Here is a 27779-nt window from a genome sequence, read left to right as displayed (position 1 = left end):
TCTTTGCTTTATGTTTGGTAAAAAGTGTTGGATTGTGCTTTTATAATTACTAATGTTTGAGAATCCCAAATTGTCTAGGATGCCATAAATTTTCTTAGTCCAGGAATTGGAATTGATCGTTCCCTGATATAATTTAAATGCCAAAGAATTAGATGTTATCAAGTGATTCCAATATTTAATGCTTGAGAATGAGATTTTAGACCAAAGTGGTAACCTGTTTAATTCTGCCAAACAACCAGCATTAGATGCTTTGCAATGTAATCCAAGTATATCTTTAAGAAATTTTACATGAAATTTTTCGATAACTGAAATATCTTTCAATGAGAGATCCACTCCCCATATTTCACAACAATAAAGAAGTACAGGAAGTACAATAGAATCAAAAAGTTTTTCTAAGAGCTTACATGGATTATCAATACCAATTATTTTTTTCATTTTAAAATATGCTTTTCTGGCCTTTTCAACAAGCACAGATGTTGCTAAATTAAACTTCCCATTACTTTTCAATACAATACCCAAATATTTAAACAGTATTTTGATACAACTTGCATAGTATTTCCATTGAAAGTGAAATTGATGCTTTGATGTTTACTATTTGAGTTAAAAACCATGATTTTAGATTTATCAACATTGACTTGTAATTTCCAATTTGAACAATAGTTGTAAAGAATATCTAAACTAGTTTGTAAACCACTTTTGCTCTCTGATAAAATAACAATATCATCAGCATAAAGCAGACAGTTTACATTGAGATTATTTACATGTACAGGTTCACATTTTACATTTTGTTTCAAGTCACTGACAATACCATCAATAAATATATTGAAAAGTGTAGGGCTAAGAACATCCCCTTGTTTGACACCACATTCAGAGTTAAATATTTTACCTAACCCATCAGAAAATTTTATCCTACTGGTTGTGTTGCTGTACATGGAAAAAAGAATATTAAATAATTTTTTAGAAATATTAGAGTTAAGGAGCTTATAAAATAAACCTTCTCTCCATACAGTGTCAAATGCTTTTCTAAGGTCAATGAAAGCAGCATATACTTTTTTACTTTTATAATGGTCAATGATAGTTTTTATAGAGAACAAGTGGTCTGATGTTCTACAGTTTTCTTTGAAGCCAATTTGATTTTCACTTATAAGTGACATGGACTTTACAAATTCAAGTAACCTAGTATGTATTATTCTATTGAAAAGTTTTCCAAGATTTGAGGTAATTGATATACCTCTGTAATTGCTAGGGTCAAGCCTATTTCCAGATTTATATAACAAAACTAAATAACTCTCATTCCAGCTTTGAGGAAATGTACCAGAATTTAGTATAAAATTAAACAATTTTCCCAAAGAATTTAACATTAAATAACCTCCATGTTTTAACATCTCATTTGCTATCATATCTGTAGATGAGCTTTTCCCATTTTTCAGAGATTTTAAGGCAGTTTTAATTTCATTTATGGTGATTTCTGGTTCAAGGAAATTGCTATGGTGTAGTTTATTTTTCATAGCATGAAATTTTTTTAATATATCTTTATGAAACTCATTAAGATTGTTGTCAGCTTTATTGAGGTTTGTAAAAAATTGGTAAAATTCTTCAGAATTAACTTCATGAGACGAAACCTGTCTTGTGGTAGATTTATCCAGTTTGTTCAATAATTCCCAAAATGATTTAGGATTATTGTTAATATTTTTGTAAATATCATTACAAATTGTGTTTCTATAATTTTGTTCCTCAAATTTACATAGTCTTCTGTATTTTGCTTTATATGTATAAAACATTTTCCTGTATTCACCATTGAATGGGTGTTTGTTTACAAGTTTCTCATAATTTTTAACTGTATTCCTAAGATCAGAGCATGACTGTGAGAACCATGGTTTTTTCCTTGTTTTATGTTTGCCTCTTGATGTTTTCATAATAAATTTGGTTGATATTCCTGCACATTCAACAAGTATTGAGCTAAAGGCTTTTGAGATTGATTCACAATCAAGAAATTCATTATTCATAAATTCAGAAAATTTAATTTGAAATAAACTGCTTTGAATATTATTAGTGTATGATTCTATTGCATCATTGTTCCACAGAAATTTTCCGGGAATAGGTTGTAAATTATTTAATCTATCAGAGCAAGGTTCTGAGCAAAAACTGTCAAATATTGCACAACATATAGGCCGATGGTCTGAGAAGGATGTAAAATCTAAAACTTCAAAGTAACCTACTGAATTCAGAATATCCTTAGATACAAGACAATAATCAACAAGACTACAGCCGTTATATGTTATACAAGTTGGCTGACCAGTTAGGTCACCTGTTGTTCTACCATTTAAAATTCGTAAACCAGATTCCTTACAAAGGTTCAAAAGGCATTTGCCACTATTGTTAATATGTTTGTGGTCAAGATTATTTCTTGACATAATTCTATCTGGTTGATATAGAACATCATCAGAACTTGTGTGTTCAAAATCAAACATAACAAAATCAGGTTGGGTATTGGTGTACGCATTGAAGTCACCTTGTATGATTACATCACCATACTTACTATATTTCACAATATCACTTAGCATAATTGAATATATGTCTTCAATGTCGTTTACATTGCCGTTAGAGTATTTAGGAGAAATATAAACAACTCCAAGATAAATATCCCTTTGTAATCTAAAAAAAACTTTTATCAAGTTTGATCCATAAAATATCTGGATGATTATTACTTACTGGTTTTATACCATTTATAATTGTTGTTTTAGCATAGATAACATTAGCCTAATGTGTTTATCAAACAATCTCCTCTTTCAAATGAAATCATAAATAAAGTACATAACTTTATTTTCATATATTAAATCAATCTTTATTAAATCAATCTTTAAAATCTCAACAAACAATAAATAGTATGGTATAGCCGTTCAAAAAGCACTAAGCTCTGCAACGCAGTTGGCAAACAGGACCTCTGCTCTTGTGACATCTACAATTAATTAAATTAAATATTAAAAAGCATGTATGGGTCAAGTTGCTGTAAAAAGTGAAAGAAAGTATTTATAATTGTTTCCTGACTTAAAATTCTTTATAGATATTATATATTAGCTTATTAAAAAATTTAGTTACCTTCATCTTGCTCCAATTTTGATTTCACAAAGAAGTTGGTAGCAGCAGGTGGCTTGATGGATTCGTGATCTTTGTAACATCATTCATTCCACCATGGTCTACCCTAAAATCCCTCAAAATAAAAATAAAAAATTGTTACTCATGAAGTTTAACATATCTATTCTTCTTGTAGCTGTCAATCTCGCCTAGTGTCATGTGTACACAATAGTCAATAAATATATTCAGTTGTACTATATATAAGTTAAACATACCTATTACACGGCAATATACATGGTTGTCATCCAATTACGATCCCGATAGTCATCCCGAAAATCGGGAATCTGCCTCCCGATATTGGGATAAAAGTTTCGTTTTCTTTGGTGGTGTAACCCCATTCTTGTCGAAGTTTGTGTAAAAACTTTAAAGTGTGGCATTTTGCTGTTCATCCCGATATTTCCCGATTAATTACTATCAAAACATGCTCCTCATTAGGTTTGCAAACACCCAGACAGCGTACAGGTAATTACATCAATTCACACATCCCGATTATACACACACGCGATACAGGTAAACAGCAATGGCGGTCATAATCCCGCTTTTTGATTGGTTAGAGTAGACAAGCAGCGCGGGATTTGAAATTTAAGATGGAAATCTGGACTAATTGTCGAAAAACGGGTTGGATTTTTTGAGAATCGGGATTTCGGGGTATTTTGACAATCCCGATCGGGATATCGGGATTTATAATTTTGACGACGTGAAATCGGGAGAATCCCACAAAAATCGGGATAGTTGGCATGTATGAATCTGTTTTGCCGGTACTACCGTTGTGGCGAGCACATCTAACAAGAATTACACATACCTTGCATCATTGTCATGTTATTTTAACACCAAACCAAATGCATGAACAATAAGATTTATTTAATTAAATTTATCAATATTTCTTATGCGTTACGTACACCAAAGACTGTTTTCTTTTCATGTGGTTGTAAATATCATATTTATAGATTTTCATTTGATGTACTGTTGTTTTATCAAACAAACATCATGATATGCCCGATTCAAAATATGATAAATTCGATCTTGTTGTAAGTACTTTGTTTTGAAATAAGTGTTACTTGAAAAAATCCACTTTTTTTAGAATGACCCACATAACGGTTGTAATTGGCTCAAATAGTTGCACTTATGCCTCCAAAATACACAGAAGTACAAGGATTGATTTATTTGTCACTTAACTCACAGAATTACAAAACATTTAAGGCGAGAGAAATTTAATTTTTAGTTTTATGGATTTTGTTGTAAAAAAATTGGGTCAGAGGAGGGAAAAAAAAAAACAGTGGGCAAACTTTTATTAATCAAAATTACATATTACTTGCTTGAACTTATACCGAGCGCAGCTAAGCGAGGATTAATGGTAACACGTATATATATGAAAATCAGTGAAAAATGAAAGTTGAATCAGGGTTACTAAGACCAAAAAAAAATTCTTCCAGCCCTGGGCGCCGCCATATTGGCAGCCATTTTGTTTTGAAAAAGTTAGTTCGATCATTGAGTGACCAGTACTTATCGATGTTTATTGTCCCTAAACTCGATTAAAATTTTCCAGTGTTTCAATAAAAGGTAATTTGAATTAGAAAAAATAAAAGAGGACACCAGATAAGTTTCAGTAGTGCTTCAATCAAGAAATACAACTAGTTCTATGTATGTCTTATCAAATTATCAGATGGAAAATAAAAACATTAATATCAAATCCCGGGAGTCCGATGCCTGGGGCCTGGTAAAAATGAAAGAGGGCATGTGAAACTTACACACTCGCAAGCCCGATGGGCATGTAAACTTTCAATCTCCAATAGATACTTTATTTACGTTCGTCGCCATTTTTTATAACATCGATTCGTTCAATAAATTAACTAATATGAATAAATCTTCGTACAACTTAACCCACTTAATTCGAATCATACAAACGTTTGCAATACTCAACTGTGTTCGTAGATATGAAAGCGTCTTTTTAACGTCGATGGCAACAAATTGAGATCTCGCCATGATTCCTGGGCTGAAATACCTGACTTAAATCTTTCTGTTGTTATAGGTTGAAATGGAAGGAGAGACTGTCACTGACCACTGGCGTCGGAAGCAAATTGAAAGTAGGGGGGGGGGGGGGCTAGACTGATCCTCAGAAATATTGAGAGAAAAAAACCTAATTCTAAAAATCCTAATCGGTGGGGGGGGGGGGGGGGGGGGGAGTTAACCTATACTTCCAAAACAACTCCAACTTCTCAATCTTTCAAACGTACATTATGGAACAATTATGCTTCTTGCGAAAAAAGTGAGGGGGGGGGGGGGCCTGAACCCTCTGTTCTGCTATGAGCCTAATGGTTAGGTCTAACTTTGCAAAAAAATCGAAAAAATTGGGTCGGCAGATCCGTAAAACTTAAAATTAAATTTCTCTCACCTAATGTATAAAATTTGTGAATGTATCAGATCAATTAAGTTTAACAAATGTGATAAGGCCTAACAAAAAAATAGGTTTGTTATGCTTTCCCGACCGACCCTAACTTAAACCCGCCGACTCCAAAAAAATTTCTGAGTTTTTTCCGTAAATTTCCGTTTTTATCTGTTTTTTGTTAAAATTTCGTTTTTATCTGATTTAAAATTTATTGTGTCCTCTGAATTTAAGTCGTTAAAATGCTTATTTAGATGTCATCAGTGTTGCTTAGATGTTTGTTATTTACAAATGGCAGCACATGTCGTGCCATTTGAGCTCGAGAAATGTTCCCACCAGCCGGGGAAAAGGTTCATCAGATTATTTAAACAATGACAACAAATACTTGGTTTTTTAAAAAAATCTAACCCAGGTTAATAGATAAATGGTTTAATATATGCACAATTGAACAAATGGAGAGGGAAAAAAAGAAAAAAAAAAAAAAAAGCCGACCTACCGACCCTAATTTTTTTCAGCCTGAAAGCGGAAACAAACCTATATTTTTGTTAGGCCTAAGTTTTTACAAATTTAAGAAGTAGTTTTATTTTTATTGACGTACATGCTTCTAATCCAATTTAAATTAAAATTTTGTCCTAGGTTGGTCCCTAATTATAATATTTAATTCATTTGAAGATAAGTTTATTTAAAAAACCTATAGATATATGTATTATAGATTAAAAAAAGGTATTTTCTTTCATGCAGGTATCTTTCACTCATTGACAGGATGAAAATAATTAATCTTTGTTGGAATTTGAAAGTTTACATAATCGATTTTATAATCGATTGTGAGCTGCCGATTCATTTCCATTATCGATAGTAAAATTGGTCGGATTATACAACACTGTTCTATACCCAATTATCAAATGTGTGCAAAACGGGAACACACCTCCTTAATGACTCAGCTGATATTGTGCCATATCCATGGCCCCTCGGTAGATTAATCAAAAATGAACTAACTTGAATATATTGTGCCATGTGCAGGCACTTCAAAGTGCTTTAAAAAAAAAAAAATTCAAGGATTTTTATTTCATAAATATCTTGAAATATTAACTTAACATTACATGTATATCTTTTTATATCAATCATTGTTAAGTATGTATTCGGTGTGAAACATCGTGCTGCAAACCATCTCGGCACAAAACAGAATAGGTGCGAAGCATCTCAGGGCTAAACATGTTTAAGTGCAAAACATCCCGTACCCCATTTAAATACATGTAGTAACACAACTTATGAGCCATCGGTATAGGTATTACTTTCACTTTCTAAATAAGTGATATCCCTTTGCCAGCATACTGAATCATCTTTTAACATTGGCTTATTGTATTTGGTGCGTCTACGAGCTCGCGCAACAGATTTTGTTTGTAAACTAAATTATTGATTATACAATTTTTTTTTATCAACGGGCACGATGTTTCACTCTGCCAGAATGAGTCGTGAACAATGATATTAGTGATATTAGTTGATGCACAAAGTGATAAATAATCCTGATATCAATGAATTTGATTTTTAAGTGAGGCACTTTATGTCTTTTTCAATAGAAAGCTATTAGAAACATTGAGTCTGTGAGAATGTAGAGATGATAAATGAATGATAGAAAAATCGAAAACTTTTGACACTGTGAATTTGGTTTGTTTGATTAAACCCCTAAAGAAAGAATATGCGATATAAGAAAGCTCTATTGCCTACCATTGAAGTGAATCAAAATTATTTGACAAGGTAATTACTATCAGACTCGATATTTCTTGACATGAATGTAAGCAATAATGTTTTAAAATATAGAAAAATTGATGTCATATGAGTTTAACTTCGGGAAAATTTTACTTGGAGTAAAAAAGATGCGCATATGAGATGGACGCATGGGCGCTGATGCGCTGAATACAATTACCAGTAGTCTTAATATTTAAATCATAAAAGCTAATCATCATTACCTATTCTATCACATTTGTACAGTTTTGTATCAGTTAATTGCAAAAGTTATTTTTTGATTTGTCAGACTTACACTATTAAGTAGAAAGTTATCATGTACATGTATATATGAGTTATAATAGGAAAGAAGGGGTCTTTTTTTCTTAATGTATAATGATGCATCAAATATAATGTATGCCATATCCCTATGGGATTGTTCTGACCCCATGAAACAGAAAAATACCAAATATTTTGAAAACTGTTGAGATCCCCACCACTAAACCATATACCGGTATATTAATTCTTGTTTTTAATGTCATTATGATGCATCAAATGGTGTAAAGTATATGACCCCCATGTGCAGGGTTGTCTCTAAGACCCCGGAGGCGGGGAATTCCCCCGTCTAAAGTGACGTAATTACCCGGCTATTATTGCATTTCAAACACAATCTAGTTAATATAAGCTAGACCTTCAGATCCCCTTCTACTTTCTTATTTCTCCCTTCTACTTCAATTTTTAGAGACAACCCTGCATCATGTGTTGTCTTTAAACCACCCCCACCACTCCTACCCCCTCTGAAATAGAAAATAATGATATATTTTGATAACTTTTGAGATCCCCATCCCTAAACCATATTTATTCTTGCTCTTTGTGTTATTGCTTATCAAATGGTATAGCTAGGTAAGCCTAGGTTATACCTTTTTGGAGACACCCTGACTTTTAGAAATGGAAATAATAAAGTAATTTATCTTATTCTGACATATGTAATGTTTGACTCATGTGGGTAATTCCTAGCCTAATGATGAACCTGCTATTACAATTGCTCTGAATACATATAACATTTTGTTTATCTTAAAAATTAAAAAGCAAAAAAATCTTAATGTGCATCTAGAGAAAAATACCAATCACGAAATGATTTATAATTTGCTACTGTACACATGTAAGAATGAAAGAAGACTAAATCTTTTGAACCAGGTTTGATTGCGGGGGTTGATGTGGAGGATAAACATTAAATTTTAATCATTTGTTGTTATTAATTTTAACGTGAATATTAGTTATTGATCCCCATGTAGAAAATAAGACTATTAAACAAATACCTTACCTTCTGATTTCTTCAGCAATGATATCTACTGTAAATGCCTTCAGCAATGAGTTCTAATTCTTAGTGACTGGGTATTTAAATCGAAGGGAGAAGTGTTCACTGTAATAATAGCCAATGGATTTACTGAGTTAGCCATGCATGGATAAGTTGTAATTGTATAGGATGGTATGCAGGTGTACTGGTGAACATTATTTAAGCTTTGATTACCTCCCCCCCCCCCTTTCCAACACACACACACTGCTTGACCCTATTTAATTTGTATAAAAAGTCACTAAATTTTACATGTATAAAATTTTTTATTTAACATTATATACCTTGAAAACAACAATTAGAATGAATTTACATTTAGCTTGAAATTACTATCACTATCCATAAATTATTACAAATGCTTGCCCATCAATGTTAAGGTGCATATATAGTAATTCTATCGAATCTTCGACTGTACCTCTGCACATCTGAAAGAAAATATGAGTTCATAGTTATGTAGACCAGGAAGCCCTCTTCCAAAATTGTGAATTTCATGTGCTTCGGGGTAGGGGTTTTTAATCTAGGGAAGGGCTAATTATAGTCATATAGTGTAAATGTAAATAATGTTTAAAAACCATCTTCTTTTCTTCTGCTGATACTGAATAGTCATAACGTCATTGAAGCCTATGGGAAAAATTGTAGACTCTATTGTAAATGGTTATAACTTGAAAACGGACAAAGATAATAATATAGGGTTTTCAGAATCATATATTAACTGTTACAGGCAATATATAGGGTTTATTAGATCTGACATAGGGTTGTCTCTAAGACCCGGGAGGCGGGGAATTCCCCCACCTATAATGCGCCCTTAATTACCCAGCTATTTTTGCATTTCAAACACAATGTAGCTATAAGCAAGACCCCCAGACCCCCTTCTTCTTTTTCATTTCTCCTTCCACTCCAATTTTTAGAGACAACCCTGTGAGCCCTGGGGTCATCCCCACCCCTAGGAATTGAAAATGACCATATATCTCAGAAACTGTTAGAATCCTGACCCCTAAACCATATATATTGTTGTTCCTGTGTTAATGGGGATCAAATGATATGTAGGTCATGGGCCCTGTGGGTGGTCCTGACCCCCCTCAAACAGGAAGTGCCCAAGTATCTTGAAAATGGTTAGGATCCCTTACCCCTAAACCATGTATATTCTTGTTCCTTGTGTCAAGGGGCATTAAATGGTATGTAGGTCATGGGCCCTGGGGGTGGTCCTGACTTTCCTCAAACAGAAAGTGCCCAAATAACTTGAACATGGTTAAGATCCCCACCCCTAAACCATGTATATTTTTGTTCCTTGTGTCAAGAGGCATCAAATGGTATGTAGGTCATGGGTCCTGGGGGTGGTCCTGACCCCCCTGAAACAGAAGTGCACGAATATCTTGAAAACAGTTAAGATCCCCAACCCTTCACAATATATATTCTTCTTCTTTGGGTCATGTTAGTTCACCTGAGGTGTAAAGGACCCCTGGGGAACATCATGAAACTTCAGAAATAAAAATAATCAAGCTCTTAATCTTTTTTGTCTGTAATGTTTGACCCATGTGGGTTATCCCTACTCCCAATGATGGCCTTGGTCGTTTGGGAGACTTTATAATTGGCCCGATTATAATTACATCTTGTTATGTCGCAGGATCTTGTATGATTAATAACGCTGGTACTGATTTCAGCTATTCACTGGTTCTTTATTTAGAGGATTGTATTTTATTAAATAAAACCTATAAGTACAAACACACTCACACTCACAAACAGTTGCACAATTCATACGCAACATCGCACAGTTATTTAGAATAGGTGTGATTTATCGTTATTTCTGCTGCTGCTTGTTGTTACTTTACCTGTACTGTACATTGCAGGCAATGCGGGTCTCGTAAATCCACATCAAATATAAGCATAACAGCTGCATTGTAAATAAAGTGTGGTTCATTTAAACAATAAAATGCTTTCTTTGGTGATTCATTTGGGATATGAAGGTAGTGACATTGCAGAAAAAATACATAACCCGCGTTGATTAGGAAAAGCAAGTTAAATTCACTAAATTACTGTTGATGTACGTAAGTAAGCTAAAAGAAACAGCCAAATCATCTCCTGTGAGACTTTGAGTCTGACATCGTCATGATTATTTTGTGCAGTCCGTGATTTTTCCTAGGTCGCTATAGGTTTGGACCAATGGATAAAAGGGCGTGTCGATATCTGTCCTGTCGTTTTCTTGTCAGTTTCAGCCGCTGTAGATTTCGACCAATCGATAAATGGGGCGTGTAGATTTCAGTCTGGCTGTTTCTATAGAGCTATTAATTAACTATAAGTTTCCATAAGAAATAGAGGAAATAATACTTGGGAGATGTAAATATATTAATATGAAATTAATCAATTATATTTATGAAATAGAATTTCATGAAATTGGAAACTACATTCGAATTACTACATAACCTGATTATTACGCCGTTTAATTTTGTGATGTGTAAATAAGAACCCATATCTTTGTATTTGACGTACTTATTTCAGGCCAAAGTTTTAATTAGGGCCCCGCAAGGATTTGTGGGTGCCCTATAGTAATCACTCTGTCCGTCCGTCCTTCTGTCCGTCCGTCTGTCACTCTTCCGTCCACAAATTTTCTGTTTTTTTCTAATAACTTTTTTTATGGTTGCCCAATCAAGTTCAAATTTGGTATGGCAGTTCAGTAGGCAGAAATACATATATTGATGCTAAGTTTGGTTCTCTATGTCTTCTGGTTTGGAGCTGGGGTGGTGGGGTAGATTCCTTAACTATGCATAAGAATGAATGGGCAAAGAGAGATAACTGCTGAGAATGTTACCATTGTATACTAGGAAGGCTGTGCAATATTTGTCCTTTGGGATTAATTAACCTTCCACAGGAAGAAAATCCTAAGCTTTATCTTTATCTGACACATTGAGATTAATTACTGCACTGCCTGTGTCTGAAATGAACTTTGTTTTGAAGTTAAGGTCAATTTTGAATGATGTGTAGTATTGTGTACATTCTTTGAAATATGGATTTAAAATATAATATTCATACTTTATTTTGGTTAAAATACCGTACACAATGATTTATGATAATTTTATTGAATTCTAAAATCAAGATATATATTAAGATATCCTTTTTCACTATTTTATTTTTTAATTATAATTTTTTTAATTTTTTTCTGCCTAGCTTAATGCTGTTATTTTTATCAGGTAATCAGATAATAACCCCATTCTGTCATTTCTGAAAAAACAAATCTTATTGTAAATTTAGAAGAAAAGGATGAGAGAGCAGAACAATTAATCCCCTGGGATTAATTATCTTGCCTGCTGCAGAAAATTTAGAGGATTATCTCTATCTGTCATATGAAGATTAATGAACACCTTTGTCTGCAACTGATGTTTGTTTTGAAGTTGAGGTCAACCCTGGGTGATACAATGTATTTGCATTCACTGAAGGCTTGCATTTTATAAAACACCTGCTTAAATCTTTTTTAAATACACATTTAATTTAGTTTTGTTTTTATAAGACATGAGGTTATCTCTGTTTTATGCAGATACAAAGTTTTTGGACATTCAGGAATTATCTTGAAATTTTAAAAATACAGTTGTTACTTATAATTTTCATATATTTTTTTTTTAATGTAATCAAATTTAACTCTCATTCCATGAGCTGCACCCTTATATTTTTACCCCTCAGTTTAACACTTTAATTGTTGGATGAAAACCATATCAAACTACAAATCATGAGATCCTATATATTGCAGTTCTTTACATCTTATGCCGGGCATTTATTTTTCATCATTGTTAATATAAAGAGGATGGAATTCAAAGTTTTTTTCACTTCTGTATATTAATTGTCATAGCGGGGCCCTTCCTGACTGGTCAGTTTTCTAGTTTTTTTTGGTTTACAATTTTTGGTTACAAAAATATGCATTGGGTAGTGGAAAAATAAAAATAAATTGAAATCCTGACTGAGTTCATAATCCAAATAGCATTTAATTGACTGAATAAAGCATTTAATCTACTATATATTAAAAAGTTAAAAAACACAGGCTTCTTTTAAACTTTATTTTCCATGATTGATGATCACTTTCTATTCAATTTCAAAGCATTTCGAACTTTAGGCTGGATGCCTCTTGATATGCAGTTAAAACAAATGGGCCGGACAATGCTGTAATGTTTATTCAAGTCTTGCACAGTCTTCAGCCAGGGATGTGCTGTCCACCTCCGTGTCGCCACAGTAAAAACAACCGGCTGAAACTTGGTGGTGATGCCTGCAAGTAGAAACAGTTAAATACTACTAAGAGTGATTAAAGATTTAAACATTTGGACTACATGTATATATTTATTCAAGGTGTAAGACATAATTTCTGTGGATCTAGTAATATTTGCTTTTTATCATATAAAACCAATATTAACCAGCAGAATAGGTCGTTTCCATCTTGGCTGCACACTCAAGTCCCTTCTTGACTACAACAGTCTCATGATTTCTATGACCAGAGGGGAACAGCATAGATCCACAAGTATAGAGAAGGTTATCTTGGACCTCCTCAATATCAGTAACGTTGTCTGCTTAGGCGTTCCTTGCAATAAACAACTCTACGTTTTTCACAGAGACAGCACATGATGAAACTGCGAACTTTACCTGAAATCATTATATTTTATAGAAAAATATCTAAAAAGACAGTCTGGTTTTTTCTTGTGTTGCAGCAGAAGTACATTTGGACATCCATTTTACCTCCTATCAAAACTTGTCTGTCTATTGTCTCAGTGCCCAAGAGATCCTCAAGAGGTTGGAAAGTGCCATCAGGACCTCTAGTGGGACCAGGCAACCAATGAAGTGGCTTATCTGCTGGTAGTCTCTTTGGGTTGAGGGTGCAATACCAGCAATCAGCAGCATCACATTTTTTTATCTATTAAACAAGTGATATCATAATAAAATGATGAATATCCATTTAGGGATATGTTTTAGAGATGTATATGTATATCATTTAATATCAAAAATAAAATTTAATTTCACGTGTACCTGGAATGAATATTGCCGTGCTCTGCAATGTCTGTCTATGAAAGCTTTCAACTTTTTTGGTGCATTTTTCTCTTTTGTATCTATCACACTACTAGAATCTTCTGCATCTTTAAACAAATCCAGGACATCACTAATATTCATGATCTCTTCCAATGTTACAGCATCAGGCCTAAAAAAAAAATATTCCTGTTTCCTGTCGCCCGACCGACCCTATCTTTTACCCTCCGACCCTAAAAGTTTTTTTGTGATCATGATGGTGATCGGTAACTTCGCCAGAATTTCCTCAAAAAGAGAAGTGAAAGTGCCCGGTCTTCTAAATTCACAATCGTGTAAACTGACCTCACTGGCAAAATAATGATAGTAAACTAATATACAGACATTTTTACTGCATAAATTGACCTTGTGGTTATAGTATAACTTGCAACTATCTTATTTTCAGGGTTTATAAATATGGGTGATGCAACAACATACTGTGCATTGGAAATTACAAAAACGATGTTTATTACTTTGAATCCCGATATAACAGTTAGTTAATAACCTGTTATTAGTTAATAACTGCAATAAAAAACTGCTGTCTATATTATCTTGAAAATTAAACAGATCCTCTACATAATAACGTACGATAGTAAGTGGGTCAAAGGGTTGGACTAATACCCCAAATACACGAAAGTACAGACACTGATTTGGTATTGACATTAAGCTTAAACAAAACAGAAATATTTATCCAGAAAAAGATAAATACATTCATACACATGTAGATTAAATTTTGCAAATAATATTAGTTTTTATTTTTAATTTTAAAAAAATCGATTTTTTTAGATGCAGGTTGTTTTCTATACATTACATGCATAATAATACATATACCTTTGGAAATTTTATCATTAACATACTGTCACTGTGAACATAATTTTTTTTCATTATAACACACACTCTTGAAGTTTTTAAAAATAAAATATTTTTTAAAAATAAAATGTTTTTCCTACCTACCTACCCTAATTTTTTTGGTCAGGTGACAGGAAACATGAATATTTTTTTTTTTGGCCTCATGTACAACTACAGGTCTGCCATGTAGCTTGAGCTTAGAAAATCTATGTTTCAAAAGAGAAAGGGTAGGTTTTAGGGACTCTTCAAGTGCTGTTTTGACATTTGGTTGTCTCTCAGAAAGGTCCCTCAGTTTTTTTAATGTTGATGCAGGTTTAACAATGTATTCTATGTTGGCTTCCATGGAATTTCTTTGCAGGCATACATTTTGTAGACCCAGATTCAACAGGCTCGTGCAACGCTCAGCTGGATTATTGAAGCTGTGAAAGGGTGCAGTCCTAGCTGCAACGAGAAGGTCCAAGTCAAGTGTAATAAATGAAGCTATATATATGGGCAAGTTTTACACTCCAAAAGGTTGTTCTATGATCTGGTCCTCCATCAGTGTAGATAAAGAGAATCGGACACTCAAGGGAAAGTCCATCAGAACTTCTGGTATTCCTAAAAATAGATATGCTTTCAGTTGCATGGCGTTTAGGACTGGATGGTGTAAAAACCTTACCCTTTACAGTGACATGAAGAACACCATTGTAAAACCTGTCATCTTTACACTGAGGTAGCTCAATTTAACATCTAGCAGCACTGATGGCACTGCACCATGAATGTGGAAGTCATGGTCAAGGGCTGACAGCTTGGCGCCCTTCGGTATCAAAGACTTGTTATGAGCTCTAACACCTGTTGATGTCGATGAACCAGGTTCACCTATAGAATTGTCATCTAGGCATACTAAGGCACAATCTGTACCCAACTTCACTGCCATTTCCTTCATCATAGAATGGAGATTGAAGGCATAAGATGAATCGGGATGTTTCGCTCTTGTTAGTCTTTGCTGTACAGCATACTTGACTTTAAAACGGCTTGTGTAGCATACCGCTGATCACACAAAAGCGTTGGAGGGCCAAAAATTCAGTGATAACCATGACCGGGATGGTATATTTGATCCTGCAGGCAGCCTTGCAGCTATAGTTTCTCTCAAATCCTGGCAGCTAATGGCTAAGGGCAATGTACATTTTATCAGTGACGCCTCTCTTGAACAACAGATACCTCATCTAAATAGACGTCTAGGGCATTCCAGAATGGGTCCAATGATGCATCTTTGGGTCTGCCATTATTTTTAGCTCACCTGAGCCAAAGGCTCAAGTGAGCTTTTCTGATCACAATTTGTCTGTTGTCTGTCGTTGTCGTAGTCGTTGTCGTAGTCGTTGTCGTCGTCGTTAACTTTTCACATTTTCATCTTCTTCTCAAGAACCACAGGGCAGATTTCAACTAAATTTGGCACAAAGCACCACTAGGTGAAGGGGATTCAAGTTTGTTCAAATGAAGGGCCACGCCCTCTTTAAAGGGGAGATAATTGAGAATTATTGAAAATTTGTTGGTATTTTTCAAAAATCTTCTTCTCAAAAACTATTTGGCCTGAAAAGCTAAAACTTGTGTGGAGGCATCCTCAGGTAGTGTAGATTCAAGTTTGTTCAAATCATGGTCCCCGGGGGTAGGGAGGGGCCACAAGAAGGGGATCAAGTTTTACATAGGAATATATAGAGAAAATCTTTAAAAATCTTCTTCTCAAAAACTATTAGGCCAGAAAAGCTCAAATTTAAATGGAAGCATCCTCAGGAAGTGTAGATTCAAAATTGTTCAAATCATGGTCCCCGGGGGTAGGGTGAGGCCACAGTGGGGGGATGAATTTTTAAATAGCAATATATAGAGAAAATCTTTAAAAATCTTCTTCTCAAAAACTATTGGGCCAGAAAAGCTCAAATTAAAATGGGAGCATCCACAGGTAGTGTAGATTCAAATTTGTTCAAATCATGGTCCCCGGGGGTAGGGTGGGGCCACAATTGGGGGATTAAGTTTTACATAGGAATATATAAAGAAATCTTTAAAAATCTTCTTCTCAAAAACTATTAGGCCAGGAAAGCTCAAATTTGAGTGGAAGCATCCTCAGATAGTGTAGATTCAAGTTCGTTCAAATCATGGCCCCCGGGGGGTAGGGTGGGGCCACAATAGGGGGATGAATTTTTACATAGCAATATATAGAGAAAATCTTTAAAAATCTTCTTCTCAAAAACTATTAGGCCAGAAAAGCTCAAATTATAATGGAATCATCTTCAGGTAGTGTAGATTCAAGCTCATTCAAATCATGGTGCCCGGGGGTAGGGTGGGGCAAAAATGGGGGGATCAAGTTTTACATTGGAATATATAGAGAAAATCTATAAAAATCTTCTTCTCAAAAACAATTAGGCCAGAAAAGATCAAATTAAAATGGAAGCATCCTCAGGTAGCGTAGATTCAAGTTTGTTCAAATCATAGTCCCTTGGGGTAGGGCGGGGCCACAACGGGGGGATCAAGTTTTACATAGGAATATATAGAGAAAATCTTCTTCTCAAAAACTATTAGGCCAGAAAGCTCAAATTTGAATGGAAGCATCCTCAGGTAGTGTAGATTCAAGTTTGTTCAAATCATGGTCCCTGGGCCACAATTGGGGGATCAAGTTTTACATAGGAATATATAGAGAAAATCTTTAAAAATCTTCTTCTCAAAAACTATATGACCAAGAAAGCTCAAATTGGCGGGTAACCATCCTCAGATAATGTAGATTCAAGTTTATTCAAATCATGGTCCCTGAGGGTAGGGCGGGGCCACAATGGGGGATATATTTTTATACATAGAGAAAATCTCTAAAAAAATCTTCTTCTCAAAACTATTAGGCCAGGAAAGCCCAAATCTGAGTGGAAGCATTTCCAAATCGTATAGATTCAAGTTTGTTAAAATAATAGTCCAGTGGTATGGTGAGGCCACAGTGGGGGATGAATTTTTACATAGGTATATATAGAGAAAATCTTTAAAAATCTTCTTTTTAAAGACCATTCGGCCAGAAAAGCTTTAACTTGTGTAGAGGCATCCTCGGGTATTGTAAATTCAAAATCAGAGTCCCTAGTGGTAGGGCGGGGCCGTGATGGCAGTCTGAATTTTTACATATATAGAGAACATCTTTAAAAATATTCTGGGAAAGTTTTTCGGTCCAAAACTCAGTACTTAGTGTGAAAGCACAGGTTATGCAGATATAAGTTTGGTGAAACCATGATACCCTAGAGAAAAGTGGGGCAACAAAATGGGGGGGGGGGGGGGGGGGTATATAGGAAAAGAGAAAAATCATCTTACAGGTACAACAAGAAAAGGGGCTTGGTATTTACCAAAAGAAAGAGGTGGATAAAAATTGGCAGATTTTCAATTTTTTTAGCAAGATCTACTGTACTTAGTTGTCAAGATATTTTGATACTGTAATGCTAATTTGATCAGAATTAAGGCAATTGTTGCTCAGGTGAGCGATGTGGCCCCTGGGCCTCTTGTTTCTCAAGTCATAAAACATTTCTTGTGCATCAGCTTGTAAAAGGAACTCTAAAACTCTATCATCAACTGCTCTTTCACCACTTGATACAGCTGCACTAGCATCACGTGTCAGGAATCTGTACATATGTCGTAAGATAGCATGTCAACCCGACTAATATGTGTAATTTAAATATCATTTAACTAAAAATAAATTTAATGAGTGAATGTAGAGAATGAGAGTGTTTTAGTAATATTTTAATTGTATATGATTATAGATCACCAAGCTGTACTTGTGGAAACCATTTATTCGATATACAAATACAACAATAAATATTCAGCGTCATTTCCACAAAAGGCCTTAAATTCTTATGATCCTGTTCCAACCTACTCATTCATGCATCAAAATTTTCATCTGACCAAGTACTTCAGTAAGTTGCTCTTTCAAATCAAAGTTTGACACATGATCTTCAATTTCAGTACACACCCGTTTTTGGTACTGGGGCCAGGGCCAATGGATTGGGAAAAATGTGACATTTTGATAGAAATTGGGAATTTTTTTCCTTGCTTTATGTACAGTCTCCTGAACCAAAAACTAAATAATTGGATTTTTTAAAAATTAATATTTTTAAAAAAAATTATTTTTAAAACTGGGAACATGTGTGTATAATAATGAGAAGGAAAAAAAATTTATTCACAGTGTGTATTACAAATTTGTTAATGAAGATGTAAAATTTCCAAAAGGTTTATGTGTAATTACTATATGTCAAATGCAAAGAAAAAATAAATAAATTATAATTTAAAAAAAGGTATCTTATTTGTTTTAATGTAAAATTTAATCTTTTTTTAAGTCACCTGAGCCAAAGGCTCAAGTGAGCTTTTCTGATCACAATTTGTCCGTTGTCTGTCGTTGTCGTAGTCGTCGTTGTAAACTTTTCACATTTTCATCTTCTTCTCAAGAACCACTGGGCAGATTTCAACCAAATTTGGCACAAAGCACCACTAGGTAAAGGGGATTCAAGTTTGTTCAAATGAAGGGCCACGCCCTCTTTAAAGGGGAGATAATTGAGAATTATTGAAAATTTGTTGGTATTTTTCAAAAATCTTCTTCTCAAAAACTATTCAGCCTGAAAAGCTTAAACTTGTGTGGAGGCATCCTCAGGTAGTGTAGATTCAAGTTTGTTCAGATCATGGTCCTCGGGGTAGGGAGGGGCCACAAGAGGGGGATCAAGTTTTACACAGGAATATATAGAGAAAATCTTTAAAAATCTTCTTCTAAAAAACTATCAGGCCAGAAAAGCTCAAATTAAATTGAGAGCATCCTCAGATAGTGCAGATTCAAGTTTGTTCAAATCATGGTCCCCGGGGGCAGGGTGGGGCCACAATTGGGGGATCAAGTTTTACACAGGAATATATAGAGAAAATCTTTAAAAATCTTCTTCTCAAAAACTACTAGGCCAGAAAAGCTCAAATTTGTGTGGAAGCATCCTCAGATAGCGTAGATTCAAGTTTGTTCAAATCATGGTCACCGGGGGTAGGGTGGGGCCACAATAGGGGGATCATATTTTACATAGGAATATAAAGAGAAAATCTTTAAAAATCTTCTTCTCAAAAACTACTAGGCCAGAAAAGCTCAAATTTGAGTGGAAGCATCCTCAGGTAGTGTAGATTTAAGTTTGTTCAAATCATGGTCCTTGGGGATAGGGTAGGGCCACAATTGGGGGATGAAGTTTTACATAGGAATAGATAGAGAAAATATTTAAAAATCTTCTTCTCAAAAACTATTAGGCCAGGGAAGCTCAAATTTGAGTGGAAGCATCCTCAGATAGTGTAGATTCAAGTTTGTTCAAATCATGGTCCCCGGGGGTAGGGTGGGGCCACAATTGGGGGATAAATTTTTATACAGGAATATATAGAGAAAATCTTTAAAAAAATTTCTTTTAAAAACTATTTGGCCAAGAAAGCTCAAATTGGTGTGTAACCATCCTCAGAGAATGTAGATTCAAGTTTGTTCAAATCATGGTCCCTGGGGGTAGGGGGGCCACAATGAGGGAAAATCTTCTTCTCAAAAACTATTTGGCCAGGAAAGCCGAAATTTGAATAGAAGCATCCCCAGATCGTATAGATTCAATTTTATTTAAATAATAGTCCAGAGGTAGGGTGATATTTAAGATATTTTGATACTGTAATGCTAATTTGATCAGAATTAAGGCAATTGTTGCTCAGGTGGGCGATGTGGCCCCTGGGCCTCTTGTTTATACAGTGTTTTCAATAAGTTTTTGAATAGAAGGAAAAAAATTTGGAACTGCAGGCAACCTTATCTCGGCGAGGGGTCTGGGGACTGCCTCAGGCCCCGAGCGGGTCCAGGGCAGAGCCCTGGTAGGGGGACCAGGGGGGCAAAGCCCCCTGGCCGAAAACGAAAATAATCATTTTTGAAGGTACTTTTGCTGCTTCTAAGGCCATCTAAAAGTGTAAGTTTTATGAAATGTCTACTGCTAGACAAACTCAAAAATTCCGAAATTATGAGGATGTTAGCTATCATAAACACAGCTCTAACGAATAGGAGGTATCCTCATTAGAGCCTAATTTATTAAATTGAAAAGGTGAGTAATGTTTTGGTGTTACACATTAGTTTTAACCTTTAATAAATATTTAAAGATTTCATTAAAAGCACTATTTTTTTTTAATTTTAGTTTTTTAAATATTATATAGCACTACTGTAATTATTTTAAAGAGCTGTGATAATATAAACAAATAAGCATGCTAATTGGCTTTTTAGCTCACCTGAGCTGAAAGCTCAAGTGAGCTATTCTGATCACATTTTGTCTGTCGTCCGTCTGTCTGTAATCTTTTCACATTTTCAACATCTTCTCAAGAACTACTGGGCCAATTTCAACCAAACTTGGCACAAATCATCCTTAGGCAATGGGGATTCAAAATTGTGAAAATGAAGGGCCACACTCGTTTTTAAGGGGAGATAATTAGAAATTAATGAAAAATTTCGAGAAATTTTCAAAAATCTTCTTCTCAAGAACCAGAAAGCCAGGAATGCTGAAACTTGTGTGGAAGCATCCTCAGGTAGTGTAGATTCAAAGTTGTGAAATTCATGACCCCCGGGGGTAGGGTGGGGCCACAATGGGGGGTCAAAGTTTTACATAGGAATATATAGAGTAAATCTTTAAAAATCTTCTTCTCAGGAACTAATCAGCCAGGAGAGCTGAAACTTGTGTGGAAGCATCCTCAGTTAGTGTAGATTCAAAGTTGTGAAATTCATGATCCCTGGGGGTAGGGTGGGGCACAATGGGGGGTCAAAGTTTTACATAGGAATATATAAAGTAAATCTTTAAAAATCTTCTTCTTAGAAACTAATCAGCCAGGAAAGCTGAAACTTGTGTGGAAGCATCCTCAGGTAGTGTAGATTCAAAGTTGTGAAAATCATGACCCCCAGGGGTAGGGTGGGGCCACAATGGGGGGTCAAAGTTTTACATAGGAATATATAGAGTAAATCTTTAAAAATCTTCTTCTCAGAAACTAATCAGCCAGGAAAGCTGAAACTTGTGTGGAAGCATCCTCAGATAGTGTAGATTCAAAGTTGTGAAAACATGATCCCTGGGGGTAGGGTGAGGCCACATTGAGGGGGGGGGGTGTTAAAGTTTTACATTGGAATATATAGAGTAAATCTTTTAAAATCTTCTTCTCAGAAACTAATCAGCCAGATGATTCTTTATTATTGTTAAGACTTTGGCTGCAGGACAATTCTTCGGCCTCACAAGAAGGTTCAGAGTTTGATGTTGCTTAATATCCCATATATAAACAATTGTAAAGGACCTTTTTGAGGACTGCAATACTCAACATGTGAAATGACTATAAAATCATCCTGTCAGAAAAGGGACTAATGATTATAAACATAAGAAAATCCAGGGGGAAAAAATGGATTTTATTTATACAGGATCTACATGTATTATTGAACATTGTCAAGATTGTTTGTATTATGACTCCATTAAGCTGATTTTATCATACCTATTGTTCCTCAGGTGAGCGATGTGGCCCATGGGCCTCTTGTTTTGTAGTTAATTTTTTAAGACGTTGAGCTAATGCTCGACAGCCTTCTAGCGATTGTCTGGATTGGCAATCGTCCAAATTCACGCGCTGCACCGCCTTTTAAATGCGTATAAGAAATAAGTTCTTTAAAGTATTAAATGTATTTCAAGATTTTTATTCCATTTATCAAACTAAATTGTGTACAAAAAAACCAACTTTGCCTACCTGGTTATTGACAACTCATTGCATAAGTATAAATTTGCTTAATCAAGAAATGGCGGATGAATACAATCAGGTGTAAACATTCACTAAATATTATTTAAGTTTATCGCTTACATTTTAATTGGAGAGTGTGCCCGATAGAAATAAAATTTGCGATGTAAATTTATTTGTTATCGGGCACGGTCTCCAAAATAAATGTAAGCGATAAACGTATCTAGTGATTTTACTGCTAAAAATAAACACGATAATTCAGTTGATCTGGTCGAGCATTTTAGATAGCACGTGTTGTGGATTTGTTTGTAAACAACAGTATAGTACCATAGGGAATCTTGTTTCAAACGGGAATTGAAATAAATAAAAGTATGCTTTATTATTATAATTAGGGACATACTGTTAATGTATTCGAATCATGAACCTGTGAAAATTGTTTAAAGAAAATAATTTATTTTTAAACTTTGAAATTTCTTCGAATTTTGTAAACATAATGAGTTATTGAATTGTAAAAGCACCTATACCTATTTTATATGAAAATAAACTTATTTTTGTTTTTAAAGCAGCACAAAACAAAATTCATATACTTCTCTATTCTATGTCTAAAATTATTTGATATACGACTATGAAATTAACAGAAATTCAAATTATTGATATTCTATATTAAAGAAAAAGTCAGTTCGACGCCTTTGTGGCCGTTCCGGCCTTTGATTTGTTTATTGTTTTTTTATGTTTATTTTTAATTTTTGTAAGCAAGTACTGTTCTTATCGGGATAACCACGACGCCCAACCAGGGCCCAGACTCAATTTACCTAAAAAAACCAATATCTTACAAGCATTAATATTAAAATTAAGGCACAGTATCTGTAATCTTTATTCTCTAATTATGTGAATTATTGTAATGAAAAGTAACATTAATATAACATAAATAATATCCATGTGGAATAACATAGACACGCAGCTATTACGGAACGTAAAATGTTCATTTTTTTCTTAAATAAGTCCACAAAACCGTAAAATGTCGACCCGGGTTTGCCTACCCATTTTACCAACTTGGAAATCAACAATCGTCGATAAATTTCTAAATACTCATTGTTTTGCAGAAATATTTAGAGCGAATACAGTTATACTGATTGGTGACATATCCTGAAAATTTCATTGAGATTGGTTGATTGTTCACAAAGAAAATTGAAAAATATTGATCTGCCCCGGCTTTTATTTTGCCCCGGACCGGGTTTGCCTACCCATTTTACCAAGACTCCGTTGATCTGGGTCATTGACGTGTTACTATTTTGATGCCATATTTTCAAACACATAAACAATAAGGATTTTGATATTAACTAGCTCTAGCCTAGTACCCGAGGCCTTCCGAGTGCACTCGGAAGGCCTCGGGTACTAGGCTAATCAAGCTCCTAGGGGAGAATATGGGGGAATTAAAGACGGAAATCTCAGCCGGAAAATTTTATTATACAGGCGGGGGTGAGTCATTTAACCCCAAGGAACCCCAATGATAGAAATTAATAACTATTAATACCCAAGGGGTCTCATTTGAGTTCACGGATCACCTCTTAGTACCCCAAGGACACCCCAAGGAAACCCTAGGATACCCCTACGAACCCCAATGATAGAAATTATTAACCACTGAAAATCCAGGGGTCTCATTCAAATCCAAGGCTCACCCCAAGGTACCCCCAATGATAGAAATTAATAGCTATTAATACCGAAGGGATCTCACTGGAATCCAAGGGTCACCTCCAAGTATCCAAAGGATACCCCTAGGAACCCCAAGGATACTCATAAGAACCCCAATAATAAAAATTAGTAACAAGTGATACCCCAGGATTGCTGTAATGAGACTCAATTTGTCTGTAAGGTGCGGTGAAGTCATGGTGATGTCCAGTCTGCTCCCAACTCTGCTGGTCACCACTGGTGTTCTCAAATGAGTTCTACATAAAAAATAAGTATATTGTAAAGTTTAAACATTCTATGTTAACACTAAAAATAAACACTCTGTGTTAACTTAAGTATCAATCTGACAGTGCATTTCCTATTATATCTGATTCAATACATACCTGTGGTTTATTTTGCTTTACAAAGTGGACTAAGTCTCTAATGTAAAGCTGGACTTCTGGTTTCATTAGTCCCTCCAGGACCTGCAGTACCTCACCAGATGGAACTGAAACAATGAGCTTAGTTATAAATCGTAGTATATGTTACAGAGAATCTAATAACATACTCTACCAGAATTGATGCATATATTTTTGCTCCAAAATTTTTAATTTAAAAAGATTTATAAGTTTCAATACATGAATGAATTAAATCAGAGTACCGGTAGTATCAAGTTAAAATAATTTACTTTTAAATAGAGGACTGTAAAATTATAAAATAAAACATTTTTTCTATGTATGACTTACTAGGCACTTGAGAAAAAGCTGAGATGTTAGGCCTCGTTAGTGACTGCATTGATTCATGGTCTGATGTAGCTGTTGCATTAACTGCATTCATGCAGACCTCCCATGTATCTGTCATGGTTAGAGATGATGCAGATGTTGACAATGGTACGGACCTTTTTTCAACAGATGTCTTGGATGCAGTGGGCTTTAACACTGGTAAGGCCAGCTCTGAAGGGGTACTCTCTGGGTCAACAGGTGTCTTGGATGCAGTGGGCTTTAACACTGGTAAGGCAGGCTCTGAATTGGTACTCTTTGGGTCAACAGGTGTCTTGGATGCAGTGGGCTTTAACACTGGTAAGGCTGGCTCTGAAAGGGTACTCTCTGGGTCAATCAAGTTAAAGTTGGAGACAGAAAATATGCCGTCAGTTTCTGGCAAGGTTGCTGGGACAGATGTAGAAAATTGACCAAAGAGATCGCTGCAATATTTGTTCTGCAAGGTCCTTAATCCTTCAGGCAGAGCTTCCAGTTTTTTGGACACTTTTTTTTGTTTTTCTGGCTGTTTTTTTGATGAATTTTCCTTCTTCTTTTCCTTCTCTTCATCTTTGTTTTCCTTGGAACCTTCCTTTTTTCCATCATCTTTCTTCTTCTTCTTTTTGGGACTCAGCGTGTCCTCTTGCTCCTCTGACTCCTGCATCTTTTTAGTTTTACACCTATGTCTTTTTTCGAAACTTTCGTCTGAACTCATTTCAAAAGAAAACAGCTCCTCTGGAACATCATTTAGCCCCTTCTGCTTTTTCAAGATTTTTGAATAAGCAAGTGTTGCAAATTTGTTCAAATTTTCTTCGTCTGAAAAACAAAAGGCTTGCTGTTAACTTTTTATAAAAAAAAAAAAAAGTGCAAAATTATGATATACCAGTAATACCTATGAGTTAAATTGATATTAAGTTTAGAGAGATGACGACAGCCTTCATTTTGTTTATTATTCTAGATAGAGGCATGAAAATTAGCGGGGATTATTGGTTGGTTAATGTATTAAGGCATAGGCGTCGGAAGAGGGGGGGTTACCCCCCCCCCCCCCCCACTTTTTTTTGCAAAGTTAGACCCAACCATTAGGCACATAGCACCATAGAGTGTTCAGTGTTCAGCCCCCCCCCCCTTTTAATCGCAGCAAAACATAATTGTTCCTAAATTTACCTTGAAAAGATTGAATTTTTGAGAAGTTGGAGCCTTAGGTATACTAGCCCAAGTTTTGAAATAAAAAACATAATATACTTATGTATTCATAAAGATTTACAAATTAAATACACTACTTATATTTACTTAAAAATATGGTAATATTTTCCTACATGAGACACCCCCCTGTCAAGTAACTAATGTTAGTGTGTGCGTGGGGGGGGGGGGGTTATCGATGTTTACCCCCATGTATATTATGACATTTGTAATTCATAATCATAAAAGCAATGGTTGAGTTCAGAGGATTAGACAGCGGGGAGTCTAATCTACCAGTATTTATAGAGAAAGGGTCGGTTTATGTTCTAGATAAAACATAATGTTTATTGTTTTCATTGTGCATGGCATGTGTCATTATAGTTTTAAGTGGGTGGACTGTTGCAAACACAAGGCTACAGATCTGCCCATGGGGGTAGTTAAAAATCATAACTCCTGCCGTGCAATCTCCTACCGTGCTACGTACCTGTAACACCCCCCCCCCCCCACACACGTATCTGTGGTTTCCTTATCTAATACTATTGTTAAATTGTTTATAAAAACATCAGTGCATATGCACAGGTTAGTTTTCAAACAAAATCACAATCAGTGTTCATCACTCAGTACAATAAAACCTATAGTATTCGAAACCGTAACAAAAAACTTGTTTTTTAGGGGGGGGGGGGGGGGGGGCAGAAATGATTAATCGCCAAAATGTCATGTTTACTTAACATGTTTAATAAAATCTTAAATAATTTGCAAAAATTTGTAAAAACAAACTAACATCTATTCTACCCTGTGGATTTGTGGATTTACTTGTGCATTTATTAAAGAAACCATTTTAAAAAACATTATTGTTTCATCCTACATTAACTTCCGGTGTTACAATGTCACGTGACTAGAATTTTGGGCGGCGGATTCGAGAGTTCGAAATTAAAATCTGATACGGGATTCATAATTTGTTCATACTAATAAAATGCGCTTTGGAAATTTCTATTATGTACAATTCTAAATAAGTTTTTTTATTAATTATAAATAACTTCTGTTGCCATGTATTTTATTCGAATGTTCAAGATGAATAACATTAATAGGTACATTAAATTAATACTGATACGTTCCTGAACTATATCCGTGTAGCTGCGTAAAATAATAAATTAATATATGTTCAACAAACTACAATCGTTACATGTTCTCTAATATCTTTAATAAAAGTATTCATTTTGACTTACCCCCAACTTTGATTATGGTTCCATGATAAAGGGATCGTTGTCCCGCGACTTTTCCTGGCCAGTACATTTCAACCTTTCCTCGTGGTTCCCAGTCGTCACTTACAAGTTTTAAACTCTTGTTGTTTTTCCCAACAACACTAAGACTGGCATCTTCGTTGAAGAATATACACGCAAACATTTTATCCGAGTTACATGTAAGTTAATGAGTTACAAGTAAAAACTGAGGAACAGTCGGGCGTTCATTTGAACTGATAACGAAGTGCGCATGCTGGACAGTGCATGTATCAAATAACACGCTGACCCATGCTGTGGATGACGGGGCGCTCACAGGTTTCTCTGCCGATAAAACAATAACAAGACCCCTCCGCATTATCTGTGGCCCCCATTTTCACCCTCCCGAAAATTTCCTCCAAGCTTTTCAGAAACCTGATCATAACGAAGATAAGACTTATAAACTGTACACGGAAAATAAACATGGATGGTTCGAAAAGGAAAAGAAAACTAGGTCCTTATAAAAAAGACCTATTAACTGATGACGCTATTGAAAAATGTTTACCATCGGTAACAACCTACGAAGGAAATCTTAAATTGGATACATCTGAAGAATGCCTCAACATCGAAAATGTGGATTTCCCATCAACATCGAAATCTAAAGAAATGAAACTCAACAAAGAACATTTGGTATGGTTTTTTTTTCTTGTTTTCATTTATTTAACGTGATATCGGCTTTTTTAAAA

At 35.0% G+C, this 27779-nt stretch overlaps 2 protein-coding genes and 1 long non-coding RNA gene across 4 annotated transcripts in view; all 3 read right to left on the bottom strand.

Moving 5' to 3' along the window:
* LOC128167695 (uncharacterized) overlaps nt 1-8742 on the bottom strand; it is a 29279-nt gene extending 20537 nt beyond the window's left edge. The window contains exon 1 of the long non-coding RNA XR_008241253.1: nt 8565-8742. This is a non-coding gene — a long non-coding RNA (uncharacterized LOC128167695). The remainder of the gene's footprint in view (nt 1-8564) is intronic.
* Nucleotides 8743-12703: 3961 nt separating this feature from the next.
* LOC128167694 (uncharacterized) lies at nt 12704-14820 on the bottom strand. Its single transcript, XM_052833559.1, has 5 exons — nt 14642-14820; nt 13596-13761; nt 13308-13482; nt 12989-13214; nt 12704-12843 (listed from the first exon to the last, which is right to left on the bottom strand). Exons 1-4 carry the CDS (start codon nt 14818-14820, stop codon nt 13126-13128), a joined length of 609 nt encoding a protein of 202 aa, XP_052689519.1. The 3' UTR covers nt 12704-12843; nt 12989-13125.
* Nucleotides 14821-14937: 117 nt separating this feature from the next.
* Nucleotides 14938-27230, bottom strand: LOC128167692 (uncharacterized protein DDB_G0286299-like). Of its 2 annotated transcripts, XM_052833557.1 has the most exons (5): nt 27043-27230; nt 24629-25453; nt 24287-24390; nt 24050-24160; nt 14938-15074 (listed from the first exon to the last, which is right to left on the bottom strand). In XM_052833557.1, the coding sequence occupies exons 1-5, from the start codon at nt 27218-27220 to the stop codon at nt 15057-15059; spliced, it is 1236 nt and encodes a 411-aa protein (XP_052689517.1). In that variant the 5' UTR covers nt 27221-27230; the 3' UTR covers nt 14938-15056. The 2 variants fall into 2 exon arrangements, with proteins under 2 accessions (XP_052689517.1, XP_052689515.1); XM_052833555.1 differs by lacking the exon at nt 14938-15074 and having other exon boundaries at nt 23053-24160.
* Between the last annotated feature and the right edge of the window lie 549 nt (nt 27231-27779).

This window comes from Crassostrea angulata, chromosome 10 (assembly GCF_025612915.1).
Source record: "Crassostrea angulata isolate pt1a10 chromosome 10, ASM2561291v2, whole genome shotgun sequence".
NCBI lineage: Eukaryota > Metazoa > Mollusca > Bivalvia > Ostreida > Ostreidae > Magallana > Magallana angulata.
Note: the sequence above shows the minus strand (reverse complement) of the source record. Positions and strands in the feature narration are given on the sequence as shown.

Bases quoted from the DNA above. Each gene is read 5' to 3' on its own strand.
- LOC128167692 (XM_052833555.1), bottom strand. From the start codon at position 27,220: ATGTTTGCGTGTATATTCTTCAACGAAGATGCCAGTCTTAGTGTTGTT. The intron at 24,391-24,628 runs GTAAGTCATACA...TCATTGTTTCAG, and splicing joins AGCTTTTTCTCAAGTGCCTA to TTCCATCTGGTGAGGTACTG. The intron at 24,161-24,286 runs GTATGTATTGAA...TTTTTTATGTAG, and splicing joins TAAAGCAAAATAAACCACAG to AACTCATTTGAGAACACCAG.
- LOC128167694 (XM_052833559.1), bottom strand. From the start codon at position 14,820: ATGGAAGCCAACATAGAATACATTGTTAAACCTGCATCAACATTAAAA. The intron at 13,762-14,641 runs TGAGGCCAAAAA...TTTTTTTAGGCC, and splicing joins GGCAGACCTGTAGTTGTACA to TGATGCTGTAACATTGGAAG. The intron at 13,483-13,595 runs GTACACGTGAAA...CTTGTTTAATAG, and splicing joins CACGGCAATATTCATTCCAG to ATAAAAAAATGTGATGCTGC.